This window comes from Vicugna pacos, chromosome 31, assembly GCF_048564905.1.
Source record: "Vicugna pacos chromosome 31, VicPac4, whole genome shotgun sequence".
NCBI lineage: Eukaryota > Metazoa > Chordata > Mammalia > Artiodactyla > Camelidae > Vicugna > Vicugna pacos.
In genome coordinates this window covers 4,899,507-4,916,571 of record NC_133017.1, presented here as the reverse complement: position 1 = coordinate 4,916,571, position 17,065 = coordinate 4,899,507, and the positions used below count along the sequence as shown (strand labels likewise).

Here is a 17,065-nt window from a genome sequence, read left to right as displayed (position 1 = left end):
TTATGTCTGAATAATATTCCACTAAATGGAGATACTACATTTTGTTCTTTCATTCAGCAGCTATATATGGACGAGGTCCAGAAGAATGAGTGTAAGTGGTGGCTAGCAGGGATGGCATTTAAGCAAAGGGCAAGATGTGCTTTGAAAAAAAAAGTGAACAATCAGAGGCACAAGGAAATTCAGCGCGTTTCTGAGAAAGTGCATGGTTGCTTCAGTAGGACTGCCATGCAGGGCTGTGGGGGATAGTGACAGGAGACACAGTGAGGGAGTCACCTGAGAATATTCCCCACTGCAAGCAGCTCAGCCAATTCTCCTCCCTCATCCTGTATTTTAGAGACATTTTTGCTAGCTTTTCTCTTATTTCAAGTAACAGTACTTTAGTTACACATCTGATCATCTGCGTCAGACCACATTAGCTCCAAGCCACAGAAAATCATTCACTGACCGGAGCAGCTCCAAGACATAACATTGATGGACCAGGGAGTCCTGCAGCATCCCATCCTGCAGGCACAAACCACACATGTTCCCTGGTGATGTCCGGAAAGTAAAATGCATGGAAATATCTCACTGCTGCTGCACGACATCTGCCCACAAATTGCCCCCAAATCATGCTGGCACAGCACTACTCAACCCTCGCACTACCCCAAAAAAAAAAAAAAAAAAAGAGAGAGAGAAAAGAAAAGAGAAGAAAAGAAAAGAAAAGAAAATATAAGAAAAGAAAAGAATAAAGCTAAGAAAGCAAATTTAGGCTCTTCCATTGAAAACCAGCAACCATCACTGCCAGTATCTGAGCTGGAATGATCCTGACTTCAAAAACCACTGTGCAGTTACTATTCAAATGTGACAGACATATATGTATTTCACTTAGATGATATTACAATAGGATTTTTCTTTTCAAAATTTCCAGTTGCAACAATAGCACAAGAAAGTTTATGTTTCATTTTTTAAAAAAAATCAATTATTTTCCACTTTGTTAATTTTGAATCTATTATTATTTTATAAAGGGAGCTATGCTGCAGATTATAAACCAAATATCTGGCTTCTGCAAACAAGACCTATATGACTTCACTATTTCAGAGCAAGCTTTAATGATGCTTTCAAATTGGGGGCGCTCACTAACAGCTCTTTAAATACTGTCAAAGATGTGCTATTATGTAATGCAAAGGGTCTACCTACACATCAACTCAGAAACCAAAGAAACTACACGAAAGCCTTAGTTTATCATTTTAAAATATTCCTATTATTTTGAATATTAAATTTCTTAAAAGATAAGATTTTTTTGAGAAAGACATCAGTTGTATTAAATTTCCTCTCACCAAGAAAGCAATCTTTATCAAGAATTACTACCCCTATGAAAATCCAAAAGACAGGACGTTTCTAGCTAAGTTAACTTACAGATCTCAACACAAGCCTAAATCCTATCTGCTCTCACTTGAACGAGCCCAGCAAAGTCCTGGGCTACTCTGGAACTTAGCTCTTCTGTTCCATATGTTGGCAGAGCTAAGATCATCACACAAGGCAGGGAAGGAGAGAAGAGGTAAGTCCACCTGGCGGCCTCCATCTGTTTACTTCCAGCCACAAGGTGTCGCTAGAGCGACCCCGCTAACAAGCCCTCCACACAAGGAAACCCGGCATCCACTCTGCCCCTGCGGTCCCCAAGCAGTCCCGACGCCCCTCTCCCACTGGTGGCCTCCGAGCCTGTGAATGGTCTTCTAATGACCCTCCCAGTTGGTGACACCCTCCCCCTCTTCCCCGCTACACACACACACACACACACACACACACACACACACACAGCCAAGGCAGCCTTCCCAAAGCACAAATTTGATTACATCTCCCCCACTTCAAACCCATCAAAGGCTCCCTGGTAGAGTTCTAGCCCCACCCCCGACCCTGCTTGTCCATCCTCACCTCAGTACCAGGTCCCCAGTGACCTCAGGGGCCCCGTGACCTGCTGCTACTTCCCACTAGCCTCCAGGCTCATTTTAACTGTTTGTCAAGGAAGTCTTCCTTCCCTCCAACCTCCGCACTTTGGATTAGGTGCCCTGCTGTGTTAATAAAACATTTTAATCTAAGTCAACTTCTGACACTGCTAAGCTCTCAAGAAGCAAGTACATTTTGCTTACTACTGTGGGTCCACCCCCTCTCCCCTAGACACTCAGAATTGCGTGTGTTGTGAATAAAAGAATGAAGGGGTGGGACTCAAAAGGACAGGCAGAGCTGCTCTCCTAAGGGTCACTTCCTGATGACACCCTTCACTGCCTCTTCTGTGTCAGTTCTAGTAAAAACCAAGCTCCTCCAAAGCCCTCCACCCCTAGGCCCTCTCCAGTGTCCTTCAAAGCAGGGTCACCCACCACCCTGGACCACACAGGGCAGTCTCCCCGAGTCCCCACCCCACAAGCCTCCAGGCCTCTACCCGGGCTGCTCCTGCCACCTGAGTCACCCTCTTGATTCCTTCCCCTGGCTGACTCTTACTCTGTCCCCAGAACTGAATGTAGAGCCAATTTCTTCCAGGAAGTCCTCCCTGATGATGTCCTTTAGCTCTTGGCTGGGCTCCATCTACAGCAGCACTGCTTGGCGACCAACTGGTATTTGTCCACCTGCTCCTATGAGACCATGACCTCTTGGAGGCCACGTGGGAAAAAGGAGTGAGGTGACAAGAGGGGTGGGAAGAGCAAACAGGAAAGTCGCAGCTCAAGTCCCAAATTCAAGGATTCTGTCTCAGATAAAAAGAATAAACTGTTTCATACGTGTGTCATTTGGCTATGATTTTTGTGGCTCATGGAAAACAAGAGCTTGGTGTTCAAGCCTGAAATCCAAGTTACATGCAAAGAAATGTATATATTCATATCCAAAGGAAACCAGAGCTGCTCAACAACACTTTGCAGTTAAAATCCAAAGGAACTTTGATAAAGGCAATCTCCCTCTCTCTCTTTATTTTTATTTATTTATTTTTTTTGGTATCATATAGTTTTAGAAGTATTTGTATAACTAAGTGATGGCTACAGCCTATGATTCTGCACTGGAGTGTTTGGGGCTAAGGAAGCCCAGATTACATGCACTGTGTAAATGCAATCACACCAACACAATGACAGGCGCCCTAGTGGCTGAGCTGAAGTTCCAAAGCAGAGAACCTTATGTTGGAAGACAGCTCTCAGTAGAAAGTAAGAAATGCAATGTTCTGTACTCAATTTCATTAGCTTTATGAGCCATTAACAGATAGTATGTCTTGTCTAATGAAACCCCAAAATATATTGTCATCTTCGATTTTCTCCATCTGACTGTTTTATGCTAAATTTGGATATCAAACCCTCACTCCATACGGAAAGCTCAGGCCTTAGCTGCAGCACAGTTACATCCCGTGGAAGAAAGCCGATCAATGGAGAACAGGAGAGTTTCCCTTCAGAAGCTGCTAAGTGTGGTTTTGCACCTGTATGTCATTTACAACCACGCCATCGTCAAAGGAGTAAGACCTTACATCTGTGGGGCAAAAAGCACTGCGGTGGTTCCGAACCATGAAAGAACACTGAGCTTTGTGCAACAGTCCTGAGGCACTTAAAGCGTACTTTCTCTGAAAGGCTCCGAAACTGACTCACTTCACCATTTCAGGTACAACCGGAATTAGTAGAGAGAACATGCCCTTGAAGTCTGACAAGGCCCTGCTGGAATCCTGCTACAGCATTTACTAGCTGCTAAATGAACCAATTCCTTAAACCTCTGAGGAGGCTTCCCAATCTTCAAAACGGGGCTGCCACCGCCCACTTGGGAGGCATGGATGTGAATGCAACACGCAAGTAGGGCGGCCGACTGGTACGTGACACGGGACCTGGCTAGTTTCCCTCCGCTGCCCTTCTCCCCCTTTAAACTTGCACTGTTCCCCCTGGTAAGGGTGAAGCCCCAGGAACAGACTGCCCGATTCTTCTGTATATCCCCGGATACATACCTTACCCTTAGGAGGTCAGAAAAACAACTGCCTCCTCCCCAGTCACTATCAATATTCTTAAGAGTCTGGGTTTTTTTAACTCTATGTTTCAGGGAGACTATTCAAGAATTGTTCAACCACCGTTCTCCAGGTTGGCTCCTCTCCCAACGCCCATCCCTTCTTACCTCAAATCTTCTGTCTGATTGCCTTTTGTTCGTGGGAAAGAGAGTCCGCTAGGGTGCGGACTCCCTAGGCCTCCCTCCCTTCATCACAGGAGAGTGTGACTACATTCTCCCAACTCCCCACTCCGACTCCAGCTTCTGAGGAGTTTCCCCTTCTGGAACCTGCAGCCTCTGGATCGTCCCAAGACGCGCACACGTGGCCAAAACCCTCTCTTCAGATTTCTTCCTGTGTGGCCCTGCCCACCCCCCAGAACCTTAAGGATAAATGCCATTGCTCTGAAAATCACAAACGCCGCTGACTGACACACCAAAGCTGCATGGTCTGGGCTTTCCTCCAAACCAGGCACAGCCCTGCCCCCCCTCAGACACAGTCTGCACCTCTTGAGATGAGCTGATCCACTTGCACGGCTGTGAACACCAGCTAAGAATGACGAATCCCAATGTGTATCTCTAGTCCGGCTCCTTCACCTGAGCCCCAGGCTCATAGACACGAGTGCCTCTTGGAAGCCCTAACTTGGATGACAAATGGCATCTTAAAAATGCCATATGTCAAAAAAAAAAAAAGGCCTTATGTCCACCATTTACTCTAGACTTCGATTCCTGGCAGGTACCTCCCAGGCTCCCCATTTTAGTAACAGCCCCAGCACCCACCTAGGTGTTTGAGGTCACATTCAATTTCCACTGTTCCCTCCACCTGGCCCTGCCCTGGAATCAGTCTTGTTATTTCTGTCGCTAAGCCAGTCTCAAGTCTGGTTCTGCAGGGAGCACGATGGAAACCCACAAGCTCACAGCAAGGTGCACTGAGTCACAGTCCTCCGAAGGGAGTTCCCTGGAGGGGGAGGCATCTCCTGCTGCCAGTCACCTCAGAAGGCACTGGATTCTCACAAAGAAGGACCAGAAGAAGGGACTCAAGGATCTCCCGTGATCTGAGGTTTGAAGGGCCCGAGGTCTGGGGGAGCTCCTAGTTAGCTGACACTCCTGTCAGTGAGCAGATGAGGATGGTAGGAACCCAGGCAAGTCTGTTCTCGCTCCGACCCCTTTTCTCTCGGGAGCCACGGGAAAGGCCAGTTTCCAGGGCACAGACCGGCCATCACAGATCCCAGCCTGCATTTGCCAACCCAGACAGCCTAGACTCCTACTTGCGGCTCTTACTTCTGTTCTGTTCCCCCCCAGAATGTGATGGACTCTTTCAGAAAGTCTGGACTGTCTCAAGCGAGACCAAGTCAGTGAAGGATGAAGTGTCCACATTTGGACCAGAGCATGAAAGGAGAAACAAGGCCTCATGTCCAGAATGACGGTGGTGGCCAAGCCCTTTCCCTGGGTGAGATGAACCAGGGTCGGGGTGAGAATGCAAGGTCCCTTCACGGCTGACAGGGGTGTTGGAGACTCACTACCGCAAAATAACGACACGGCCGTCAGTGGTGGACATCAGCTGCAACAGACACAGAGTCAGCTATTTACTGCCAAAAAGGGGTAAAATTAAAGGCCGGGGCAGGGAGGCCTGCACGGCTGCTGAGGCAAACCACAGACCCGGCTCTGAATGCCCACTGGCTGAAGCAGAGAGGAAGCTACGGTCCCCTTTAGCGGTCCCTGTGTCCACCAGATCCAAGTGAACCAGTTACTTAGGACAAGGCAATGTTTTCCTGATACTTAGAAAAACCAGCCTCATAAAGGGAACAAAAGAGTGGCATGGTTTTAGGCCCGCTCCTGCCCCTCTATGAATGCAAAGTAAAGTAAATGGCACTGGGAAGGTGAATGCAAAAAAAAAACCAAAAAACAAAAAACCGGTGACTGCTTCCTCCAACAGCGTCCCCTGCAGCTGCTCACCCCCGAGCCGGCCACTTCCTCACCAGTGACCGCCGGCCAGGAAGCGCCGTCACGCACGTCACACAGAGACAGCCAGGAACCGTGTGCCGAGCACGTTTGTGTAAAAGCCAGAATCAAGCAAGGTGCTGCAGATTTTGACTTTCCAAGTTTAAATACTCCATGAAAAAAATCCCTCAGCAGCCGCCTAAATCAATTCGCATCTCACTTCTTCAAAACAAATAAACAAAATTAGTAAGAGAGCATTTGTTACCAAATATAAGGACGAACTAACAGGTTCCTCAAAGCAAGGACTTTAACAGATATCAAACTCCAGTGGGTGATGTGCTAACATAGCAAAAATTCCAAAAAAGTAGAAAATAAGATGACTAGGATAATATACGAATCATGGCAACTGTTAAGTTTTTGCTTTTTATAGCGATGGAGACGGCACAGAGGGCGATCTGGCTATTCCAATGCAGGGTGTGCACAGCCCACATTTTCAGACCCAACAACATGCTCACGGGGTGGTATAAGGGAAAAAGGAAAATAGAAAAAGGAATAGAGGAACAGCCAAAATTAGAAACACACGAGAACAAAAATGACTTTGACAGCATTTACAAGAAATTACGTCAGTGTGATGAGGACAGGGACGCGGGGACGGTGAGACCCACCCTCACCTCCTGATCCAGGGAAGGCAGGGGCCTGAGGGGAGCGATGCTGCCGGGGGACCCCAACGTGGTCAGTGCCCCAAACCAAAACTTCACCTAGATGCGTGTAGACAGCTTTTGAGCTACAAAATGTGGTCGCATTTCAAGCTGGACAACTTTACTCACTCCCACCAAGAGGAACAGGGGAGAATTAGGTTCTGCTCCTGAACCAAAGCATTGTTTAAAAAATTAATGACTGTGTAATAGTAAAAACAACAATGGAGTAAAAGTCACTGGAGGAGAACGTGCTTGACCCGAGCTCACTGGCCACGTTATCTCACTGACATTCAGATGCTGGCTGAGCCCTTATGGTACCAGAACAGACAGACCCACCAGGAGGGAGGTTTAATGCGCTGCTGTATTTTGATGCCGGCAGCCATGCCTGGTACACGAGGTTCTGGGTAAACAATGGTGACAGTGTCAACCACTATGGGCTAAGCACACATCCAGCTACTCCGCCAAATCCCAAGGGCAGACTTCAAAAGGCAAAAACAAGCTGGCATTCTCTGTTGGCTCTGCAGAATCAGAGCCAAGCAGTTGCTGAGCAAAAATGTCACCAGTGCCTCCTATGACAAAATAGGAGGCACTGGCGTGGGGCTGGGGCAGGACTCCAGGCTTCCACTGATCACCCACCAGTCTGTCCAGGGGGTGAAGGAGGTCCCTGCTTTCATTGCACCGATGCATCTACCTTGAATGACGCCTTAGGACTCAACAGGAGGTGACAGGTGAGGTGAACGGAGCCAGCCTTGGTGTAGCACGGTTCTGGCAGCTATGCCCTCAGCAGTGCCCAGTTTCCTAAACCTGACACCTCATCTCCAAGGAGCAGAAGTGTAGTGTGGGCATGTAGATCACAGGGCCCTGTGAGGACAAGTACAGATCATGGCCACGACATGCCTCTCCCCTTCCTTAAGCCATAGAGGAATGTCCGGGGAGGAAGTGAAAATTATTCCAGAGCCCGCCAGGCACCACACGCAGGTGGGACACGGATCCCCTGTGTCTGTCATTCATAGGACTGGTATGGATTTTCTTTTTATCAATTCTCTGGCATCTTCTCCTCCATCTTACCAACAACAAGAAAGTAGAATCTGACCTTAGAATCACAGAGAATCACAGAGCCCCTCCTGCACAGCGGGCCCGGCAGCACGTGCCATGTCCTCCGACCGTCACCTGTGGGACCGCCATGAGCGCTCTCCAGACTCAAGGCCCGAGGCCGTAGGCCGGGGGGACACAGCTCACCTCACTCTCCCCAGTAAAGCGGGACCACCTCTCGGCAAAGACGTCTCACCCTCTTCTGCCCGAGGGACAGCTTGAAAGATACACAGGGAAACATAGTAGAGGGTGAGGGGTTAGGCAGCCCAGAAGAGATCGTCTGCACTTCCAAGGCAGAGTGGGGCCTTTGACCTAATCACAGGGACAAAGTGAGGACGAATTTTTCCCTGCTGTGTCCCATACACTGTGACACACCTTTCCCTGCGTAAGGAGCTAATTCGGAAGCCCCTGGCAGTGTTTCTGATGTCCTAACTTGGCATGGTGGCTGTCAGGCAGGGGAGAGGGCCTGAGCCGTGCTGGTGCTGGGCCTGGGAGGCAGGAGACATCGGCTCCACCCTGAGCTCAACCAGCACCTCGTTCTGCGTCTCGGGATTCAGAGTCTCATTTATAAGCAAAGGGATGAAACTGTCCCAGGACAGGCTGTCCAACAGGAATGAAATGAGAGTCATGTAAATAACGTTTCCCAGTTGCCACGTTTAAAATGTAACAAAAAAAAAACCAAGTAACTGATTTTAAGAACAGACCTTACTTATTCTACTGTATGTAAAATACTATCATTTTGACGTGTAATCAATATAGAAAGTAACAAGATAGTTTATATTCTTTTTACTAGACAAGTTTCAGCGTCTGATGTGCATTTGACCTACAGCACATCTCAGCTCAGACCGGCCTCCTCCCCAGCACTGCTAACATCAGTAGCTGTGGCTACTCTATTGGACAGCAACTCCAGGGGTCCCCCCAAGTGTCCTGGCTGAAAAGGGGGAGTAAGTGTCCACACTAACCCTAAAAGGATCTCTCTGAAACAAAGGCGGATTTAGTTTTAAACGTCTGAAAACCGGCGGGCTACACCTCCTTCCCGCCTTGGCTACAAGAAAGCCCTCCTCCTTGATGATCCCATTCTGGATGTAGGGAAGCAATCTGTCACACAGCCAGGGTGGCCCGGCCTTCAGGTTGACTTGCCTGCTGTCTGTGTCCAGTCCCACGAAGTCCTCCTTCTCAAATAGGATGTAGAGGAGGGGGGTCTTCTCCCCAGAATTTTCGGGGTCCCCATCCAGCCACTTGGACTTGGGCAAGATGAAGAGTGACTCAGTGAAGTCGTCGATCCTCTTCTCCACCACCCTGCAGTCCTCGTAGATTGAAGGCCACGTCGGTGTGCGGCTGCTCGGCCACCTCCCCATACAGCACAAAGACAAAGAGCTGAGAGTCGTAGAGCGTGGTGCCATACAACTCCTCTGTGCGTGGAGCTTCTAGAAGGTCTTGGCCAAGAGGCAGTCAGTAATGGTGACAAGGCCCATGACATTGCGGTGGGTCTGGAAGTCACTCCATCCATTCTCGGGCGCATAGAGATACCTATAGTAGATACAGAGTGCCCACTGGGAGCCGCACGGTCTGATCTGGCTCACCAAGGAGATTCCATTATAGATGCAAAAGAAATTCTCTAAGATGATCCCCACGGGTTGGACCACAATCGGGAGAGTCTGGTGGTCCTCAGCGCACTGCACGTAGTCGGGGCGTTCATGTTGCAGGCCCTGCCAAGAAGGGAGGGTAAATCGATGTACATAATGGGCTGTGGGCTGCGGGCCTCACTGGGATGCGGCAACCTGGTGTGCACCAGCCAGAAGGCAAGGGAAGTCCAAGCAAATCGGGGATAATTTTGTCCTCAGCGTCTGCACATGGCTACTGAAACTCAGATCACATTACCCAGCTTTTGGTCTAGGCTTCCATCCCCTGCAGAAAAGGATCATTTCTTGTTTTCTGTTTCCAAGCACCTAGGCAGGCCCTGATGCAAAGTCGGTGCTCAAAACTGCTGAATAAATGAATGAATAAAGGAACTGCTTCCCCACCCCTCAGCAGGATATAATGCAAAGAACCATAGTAGGATCAAAATATCTGGATTTCAACGCCAATTTATTTGAACTCCTAAGGTGCAGAATAATGGGTAAGAAAACTTGCTTTGGGGAGGAGGGTACAGTTCAGTGGTAGAGCACATGCTTAGCATGTTCAAGGACCTAGGCTCAATCCTCAGTACCTCATTTTAGAAAAATGAAACAAATAAATAAACTTAATTAACCCCCTCAAAAAATATTTTCTCCATTCAAAATTCAAAAAAAACCACCTTGCAATTGACACAACATTGTAAACTTGACTATACTTCAATTAAAAAAAAACTACTTGCCTTACAAGAATATATCTGGATTATGGAAGTTTGCAAATGTAAAATGCCTAGGGTACCACCTGCATAAGAAGAAGGAACTGTACAAATGTACTATCCCTCATTCATGAGCTATTTTTCCTTTGGGGAGATTATAACCTCTCAGAGATATTTTTCTCATATTAAAAAAAAAAAAGAAAAAGAAAACATTACCTGATTCTCCATACTGCTGAAGAATCAGATAACCCTATGAAAGCATCTGACCCACAGAGTTTATTCAGTAAATGTTTGTTGAATGAATGAATAAACAAGCAAAGTGAATGCTGCTCCCTGCCACAGACCATCATAATGGTACTGCTTGGAAATGCCAAGCCCACGTTCCACCCAAATCTTCACTAACCACGTGGGTGACCTGGGCAGAACTGTGTGCTTCTCTCAACACCAGTTTATTCATAAATAGAAATGAGGGCAATAACACAAACCTAAAAGGGTTAGTGAGTCACGAATGAATAGTACCCCAACTTTGCAAGATGGAACTATTAAAGAAAATTGGGCAATGAGTCCATAGGCCCTCTCCATATTATCTCTTACAACTACATGGGAATCTACATTACATCTAAAAATAAAAAGTCTATTATTTTAAAGAGGCTATTGAGTTTAAATCAGCTCACCGTCTCAAATAAGGAACACACAGTACAAATAAGACAATGCGCAGCCCATGAGATGCACTCAGTAAATATTCCCACTGAACCCACTGGTCCCTCCAAATTCAGAGCATGAGGATGTGTCCTCGTGGCCAGAGGCCACTGCACCTGAAGCTAAAAAAGCTAATGGTCCCCACTTTCAAAAGCCCCTGCCACCAACCTAGGTCTAATTTTGTATTTGTAATTTTTTTTCTTTTTATAAAATAGAAATCCCCAATTGCATAGCCTTCAGGTCACCAAAACCTGACCACAGAGATCATGATGGCAACCCTCCTTGGTGAAACAATAAAATGAAAAGCCATTTCCACAAGACCTCTGTGTAAATCTACTAGGGAACTTCATCCTGGACTGAGAGGAAGAGGACTGGGGAGGAGGGGGCAATCTGAGGCACACAGACCCATGGGCCACCTGTCCCACGATGGACATTACACTCAACCCTCACCCTCCAGGAACTTCAAAATACACACAGACAGAGTGATGTGGACAATATATATGTATTTTTAAAGAAATTCCAACTCTCTAGCAGGTCTTGTATCTACCGAGACACAAATGGCTTATGTGTATAATGTTTAACAAAAGCCTTAAAACATTACCACCCCAACTTGACACATTAAGAAACTAGGGATAGAGGTTTATCACATTGTGCAAGATTAGAGAGATGCCACATCAGACACTGTATTTAAACCCAAGCCTTTGCTCCAGTGCTCACACAAGAAAGTGTGACATACTGACCCTTTCCTGCCCTCTCCCTGCAATAAATCTCTGAAGAGTCTTTTCTGTGCCACGTGGAATCACAATCACGTCAATTTACCACAAAGAGCTATGTGACTCCTTGGAGGACGTGTCAAAATCTAAAGGGTTGTGATGGGAGGAGAGATTTGAATTTTCTGTTTCTCAAAGGAAACATGGCTTTAAAAGAAACTGAAAAGCACTTATCTAGTCTAAGCCCTCATTGTGCAGAGAAGGAAATGGAGGCTCAGAAGAGATGAGGAAAGGGACTTATTAACAAATATTGCCTCAGTGCAGCACCAAGCCAGCCCTGGGCCCTTCTGGGGGAGTACCTGGAAGGCCCAGGAAAATGATTGTTAGAAAAAGGAAAGAGAAGAAGCATACAAGGCCCTGTCTCTACATCACCATACCATGAAGTTCCACCAAATTATCCAGTATTGGGTGCAGCCAAAATTTAGGTGGGCTAAAGAGGTTATAGAAACCTGGAAGTCTCAACCATAGTGGAAATTCCAACATTTACTGTTTTTTTCCAAGTTCAAGCATCAGTTCAGTGGGCGCTCCATACGAGGGACTACACGAGGCCTGGAGTTCTCCCAAATACAGATCTCTATTATCACGTGTGCAAACCACACACAGGCCCACCAGAAGAAAAACGCCCACACATAAGATGGAACTACTGAAACAGAAAAGAGCCAACCAGCATATATTGCTAGCAAAAACGGTGCTGCTAGAAATAGACTCATGGACATAGAAAGCAAACTGTTGTTAGCAGGCAGGAAAGGGAGGATTAACAGATACACATTAATAAATATAAAATAAATGACAAGGACCTACTATATAGCACAGGGTACTATTTTCAATTTCTTGTAATGAGTTGTACTAAAAACAATCTGAAAAACATTTATATACATATGCATAAGCTTATAACTGAATCTCTGCTGTACATCTGAAGCTAACATGGTAAATTTACAACACTTCAATAAAAAATAATTTTATATAATAAGTAAAAATAAAAGCAACGCCATAAAAAAAAAAAGTAAAAGAACACGGTAATCCCCTTAGCTGTAGGTGGTGGAGAACTCTGCAAGCACCAAGTCCACTCGAATACTCCAGCACTGGCGGTCACTCATTCTAACCATCAGAGAATCACTTGGCTTCTACAAGGTTACTTTTCTCTTCAGTGAAAGGCTACAGTTGCATCTAATGATGTATTGAATCTCATCATTCACAAACCCAAGAATTAATGAGGATTTCCCATAGGCCTGGCTCTGGACAGATGAAAAGATAGGGTCCCAGATATATTCATGTGTAGAAGAAGTTTATGCCATAAAGACATTAATTCTTCCTGCTTTGATAGACAGATTCATTGCAATTCTGATTAGAATTCCTCCTAGATATTTCATGGAATGTAACAAGTTAATTTATGGTCAGGAACAGCCAAGAAACTTCTTTAGAACCACCACTGGGAAGGGGTGGATAGGTCATGCATTTCAACTGGTCTTTCTGATGTGATGAAAACGTTCTGGAATAATAATGGTTGCACAAATGTGAATATGCTAAAAGCTGCTGAATTGTAACATTCAAATGGGTGGACTTCATGGTGTGTGAACAATATCACAATAAAGCTGTTATATGAAAAAATCCTTCTTGCCAATTATTTTTCCCTCTATACTACTAGTCTGTCCCACAATTTAAGTAAAACAAACAAACAAAAAAAAACAAAACAAACCAGATTTTGCCAGGAGCTCTTTAGGAGTGCAATGTCCCTGGGTCTCCAACGCCTCAGGTTGTGCTGTTCCTGTTAACACACAATAGCTGGGCTGGACTAGTTAGGGACTATAAGTATCTTTTTAAGATCGACGGTCTCACGTTTCACCCTGGGAGAGTGAATGATGGAGGATGAGACAGCCTCATGCCTTCAGCTCATTTTTAACTGAACCAAGCCCTGCTTTCACCACTGTAATCCCTCTCAGTATAAAAACATGTGACATCAACAAGCACCGCCATCATAACACCTGAAAGTGTTCAAGGTACTTACCTGGGGCAGAAATCCTGATCAAGGAGACAGAAGCTCCCTCAGCACTGCCGCTCCCTTTTCCCGACTCCACCAGGAGAAGCTGGGAGTTACAGCCGCGGGCTCTCAGCCTGGGGAGCAGCGCCCACGCCGCTAATCTGGACCTCAGGGATCGGGAAAGGGAGAGGAAGGCAGCCCCGGGGTCGCGGGGCAGGGAGAGCGGGGTGGGGGACGCGGGCTGTAGCCCGCTCGGAGGCCAGCCCCAGCTCCAGCCCAAGCCGCCCGCCCCGTCCGGGTGTGCAGACCCCGCCCGCCCGGGACACAGCCCGCCCAGTGGTGGGGACGGGTCGGCGGCCTAGGAGAGGAAGCCCGGGAGGGGAGGACTCGCGGGCGGGAGAGGGGAAGCGGACGCCAGCCGCGGACTGAGGGGAGCCCGGCTGGGCCAAGAGGCGGCAGGGGCACACCTGGCCCTGGACAGCTGTGGCCGGGGCGCCGGGGCAGGTGGCGCGGGCAGAGGGGTCTGGCCCGAGCAATCCAGCTGAACACACGCTGACTGGCGCCCTGGGGGGCTGTGACACGCCGACCGCCCTCCCGCAGCCGCCTCACCCCTTTCCCGATATCCCCTCACCTTGCACTTCCACAGCCAGAGGCCCCGGCCCCAGGCAGTAGCCAAAGGCCTACAGGGCGACAGAGCTGAGAAGCCATTGGGGCCGATCCCCGGCTCGGAGCTGGAGCTTCCAACCCGCGGTCCAGCTGGCAGCAACTGCGCATGCGCAGGAGGGCCAGCGATCCGCTCTGGGTCCTGAGAGAGAAGGGGAACCGAGGGAGGGAGAATAGGGGAGGAGGAGGGGAGGCGGGGAAAAATGGAGGGAGACACATGGACAGGAGGAGCAGAGGGAAGGCAGTTATCTGGAATTGGGAGGGGAGTAACAGAGATGGGGAGAAGAAGCGTTTTACCTCTTGTGGCACCCCGAAGGAGGCAGCAGTCCTGCCTATACACCCTTCTCTTACCCGTCATTGCCCACAGCTCATATTTTACGTCCCTGGCCCAGCCCTCCAGCTAAGGTCTCTGCAGAAACCCTACGGGTATCATACCCGTTGCCCCCACAAGGAGCTAGGTTTACTGTTGCTCAGGGAACCAAGCACCCGCAGGTGTTGTTTCTCAGAACTACCTTGGGAAGAGTACATATTCCCCTTTTACACGCTGGGAAACAGGCAGGCACGATCTCTGCCTTAGCTCCACTGTCCCAAATGTTGGGCTGGCAGGGAGCGGGAGGTAAAATGTCAGAGCCCCAGAAGGAGCAGACTGCCTGAGTGTTGGTGTAGAGTCCCCATCCCTCCTGGGTAAACCACACCCCAACCTCGGGGAATAATCAAGGGCTCACCGTAGGCCCCTGTGTGTGGGAGAGCTGCCCTCAGTCCCAGTGTCCAACTTGCTAGGTAGGTAGAAGTGTTATTGAGTCCAAATTCATTCTCCTCAGTGCAGGACAGGCCAGTAAGTTGGGAGACCAAGTGTTGGGGCATGGAATAGCAAGTTTCTGTAGACCTAGATGGCAAACTAATGTCCTGGAAAACCATCTCCCCAAGTCAGAATTCAGGCTGCTTTCCTATGTGCTTGGTTTTTGCAAACTTCTTGGTGTAGGAATTCCTTCTTGTTAGAATCCTTTGTTCTTGCAGCTATCTCCCTGGGTCAGATCCCCGTAAACCTCCAACAAAACAAACGTTATTTTCTATTCTGCAACGTGTTATCTTTATATGATTGGAAAAGTGTTAAATACCCTTAAAGGTCAGAGCCTTCAGAATAGGCTCTCCTGTATATTTTAGGCTCTAGGCAACATTGATTTACAAGCAAGAAGAAGCCTAGGAGACAGAGCACAGGGTTAAAGTCAAAGGAACAGATCTAATATGGAGTCAGATTTCTTCTTTTCTATTACTGTGGCAGAAGCCACTTGAGGATTTAAATCCCTTTAAGTTAAAAATAAGTAAAACTTTAAAGGAATTTACACACATTGGTGGGAACTTGCATAGCATATCTGGAAAAGCACACAAAGGATTGTAAACATTGGCATCTCCAGGGAGGCGTGTAAGAACAGAGGATGAGGGAAAACTTCTTTCACTTGAGTATTTTTTGCTCTGTTTGAATTTTTTTAACCATATGCATATATTTCTTTTTCAGTTAAAATAAATGTGTAATGGAGCAAAGGAGTAACTAGTTCAGCAAATACAGCAGCCATAGACTCACTGAGTCATCATTTTCGATTTAAGCCAGGAAGCATTGATTGTCTCTCTCCTATGTGCCCAGTGCTGTTTTAAAACTTTTTTATATTTTTTTTTATAAAATAATAACATGCTATCCCTCACCCCTGCTCAGGGCTGGTGGGAAACCAACTGAGTTTTTATTGAGTTGTTTTCCAAGGAGTAGAGATGAGTTATAAACAGAACACAACTTCAGGGCAAAACAGGCGGACTGGTTTTCCAGCAGGCCAGATAGCGATGACGGGTTTTCAATAGAGGCGCACAGAGGCTGAGAGAGAAAGCCTCCAGGACCCTACAGAAAGCTGCCCACAGTGCCTTCTCCATGGCACTACTGAAATAGGAAAGAACAAATCTGACTCCATATTAGATCTGTTCCTTTGACTTTAAACCTGTGCCCTGTTTCCTAGGCTTAGTCTTGCTGTTTCTGCACCTTTTGTGAAACAATGTTGCCTAGATCCTGAAATATACAGGAGACCCTATTCTCAAGGCTCTGACTTTGAAGGATATTAACACTTTTCCATTCGTATAAAGATAACAAGATACAGAATAGAAAATAACATTTGCTTGTTGGAGGTTTACACGGATCTGACCCAGGTGAAGAGCTGCAAGAACAAAGGATTCTAACAACAAAGAATTCATACACCAAGTTTGCAACAACCAAGCATTCCCGCTTCCCCTTTTTAATATAAGAAGAGCCTGAATTCTGACTTGGGATGATGGTTCTCCAGGACATTGGTCTACCATCTTCTCCGCTGGCTTTACAAATTAAAGCCGCTATTTCTTGCCCCAAATCCTTGTCTCCTGATGTGTTGGCCTATAATGCACGAGTAGAACAAGCGTGGACTCGGAAACACAAACATACATTGAAAGTACGCATTTGGTATATTAAATGACCTGCTTCCACTCGTATTCCTGAGGTTTTCTTCTCTTGACCACTCCTACTATATTTATGAAAAACCTGTCATGTGGACACATTTCCTTCTCTAGCCACTACCCTTCCATGTAAAAACTGATGCCAAGAAGGCAATGGAAGTTGCTAGAAGGTATTACCTGGCCAAAAAAGAGCAGAAGTGGGTTCTGGCTGATGTTCAGGAGCAGGCCGGGGCACCTGACAAGATGTCATAAGTACGGATAGACAGCTGGGCACCAAAGGAGAAGCTTCTAAACTTCCATGAGGGACTTGGATAGGAAGGAACAGTCCCAGACTATAGCTCTGATCCCACCACGAGCTTCCTGGGCAAGGCTGGGCAAGTCATTTAAATTCTCTAGACCCGTGCTGTCCAACACGGGAGCCACCAGCCACATGCAGGATTATGATGTTATT

The 17,065-nt window shown here is 47.2% G+C and overlaps 1 protein-coding gene across 6 annotated transcripts in view; it reads right to left on the bottom strand.

Moving 5' to 3' along the window:
* LOC140690711 (uncharacterized) overlaps window positions 1–17,065 on the bottom strand; it is a 33,646-nt gene extending 16,581 nt beyond the window's left edge. For 2 of the 6 annotated variants that reach the window (XR_012065978.1, XM_072952632.1), the window contains exons 1-3: window positions 16,792–17,065; window positions 14,114–14,394; window positions 13,510–13,588 (exon numbers count right to left, since the gene is read on the bottom strand). Coding sequence is in view for 1 of the 6 variants with exons in the window: in XM_072952632.1 (XP_072808733.1) it covers window positions 13,510–13,588; window positions 14,114–14,394; window positions 16,792–16,864 (433 nt within the window). In the remaining 5 variants the exon portion in view is untranslated. Of the gene's footprint in view, window positions 1–7,305; window positions 7,476–8,846; window positions 8,997–13,509; window positions 13,589–14,113; window positions 14,395–16,791 lie in introns of those variants that run through there. The other 4 variants (XR_012065980.1, XR_012065981.1, XR_012065982.1 and 1 more) reach the window with 3 other exon arrangements.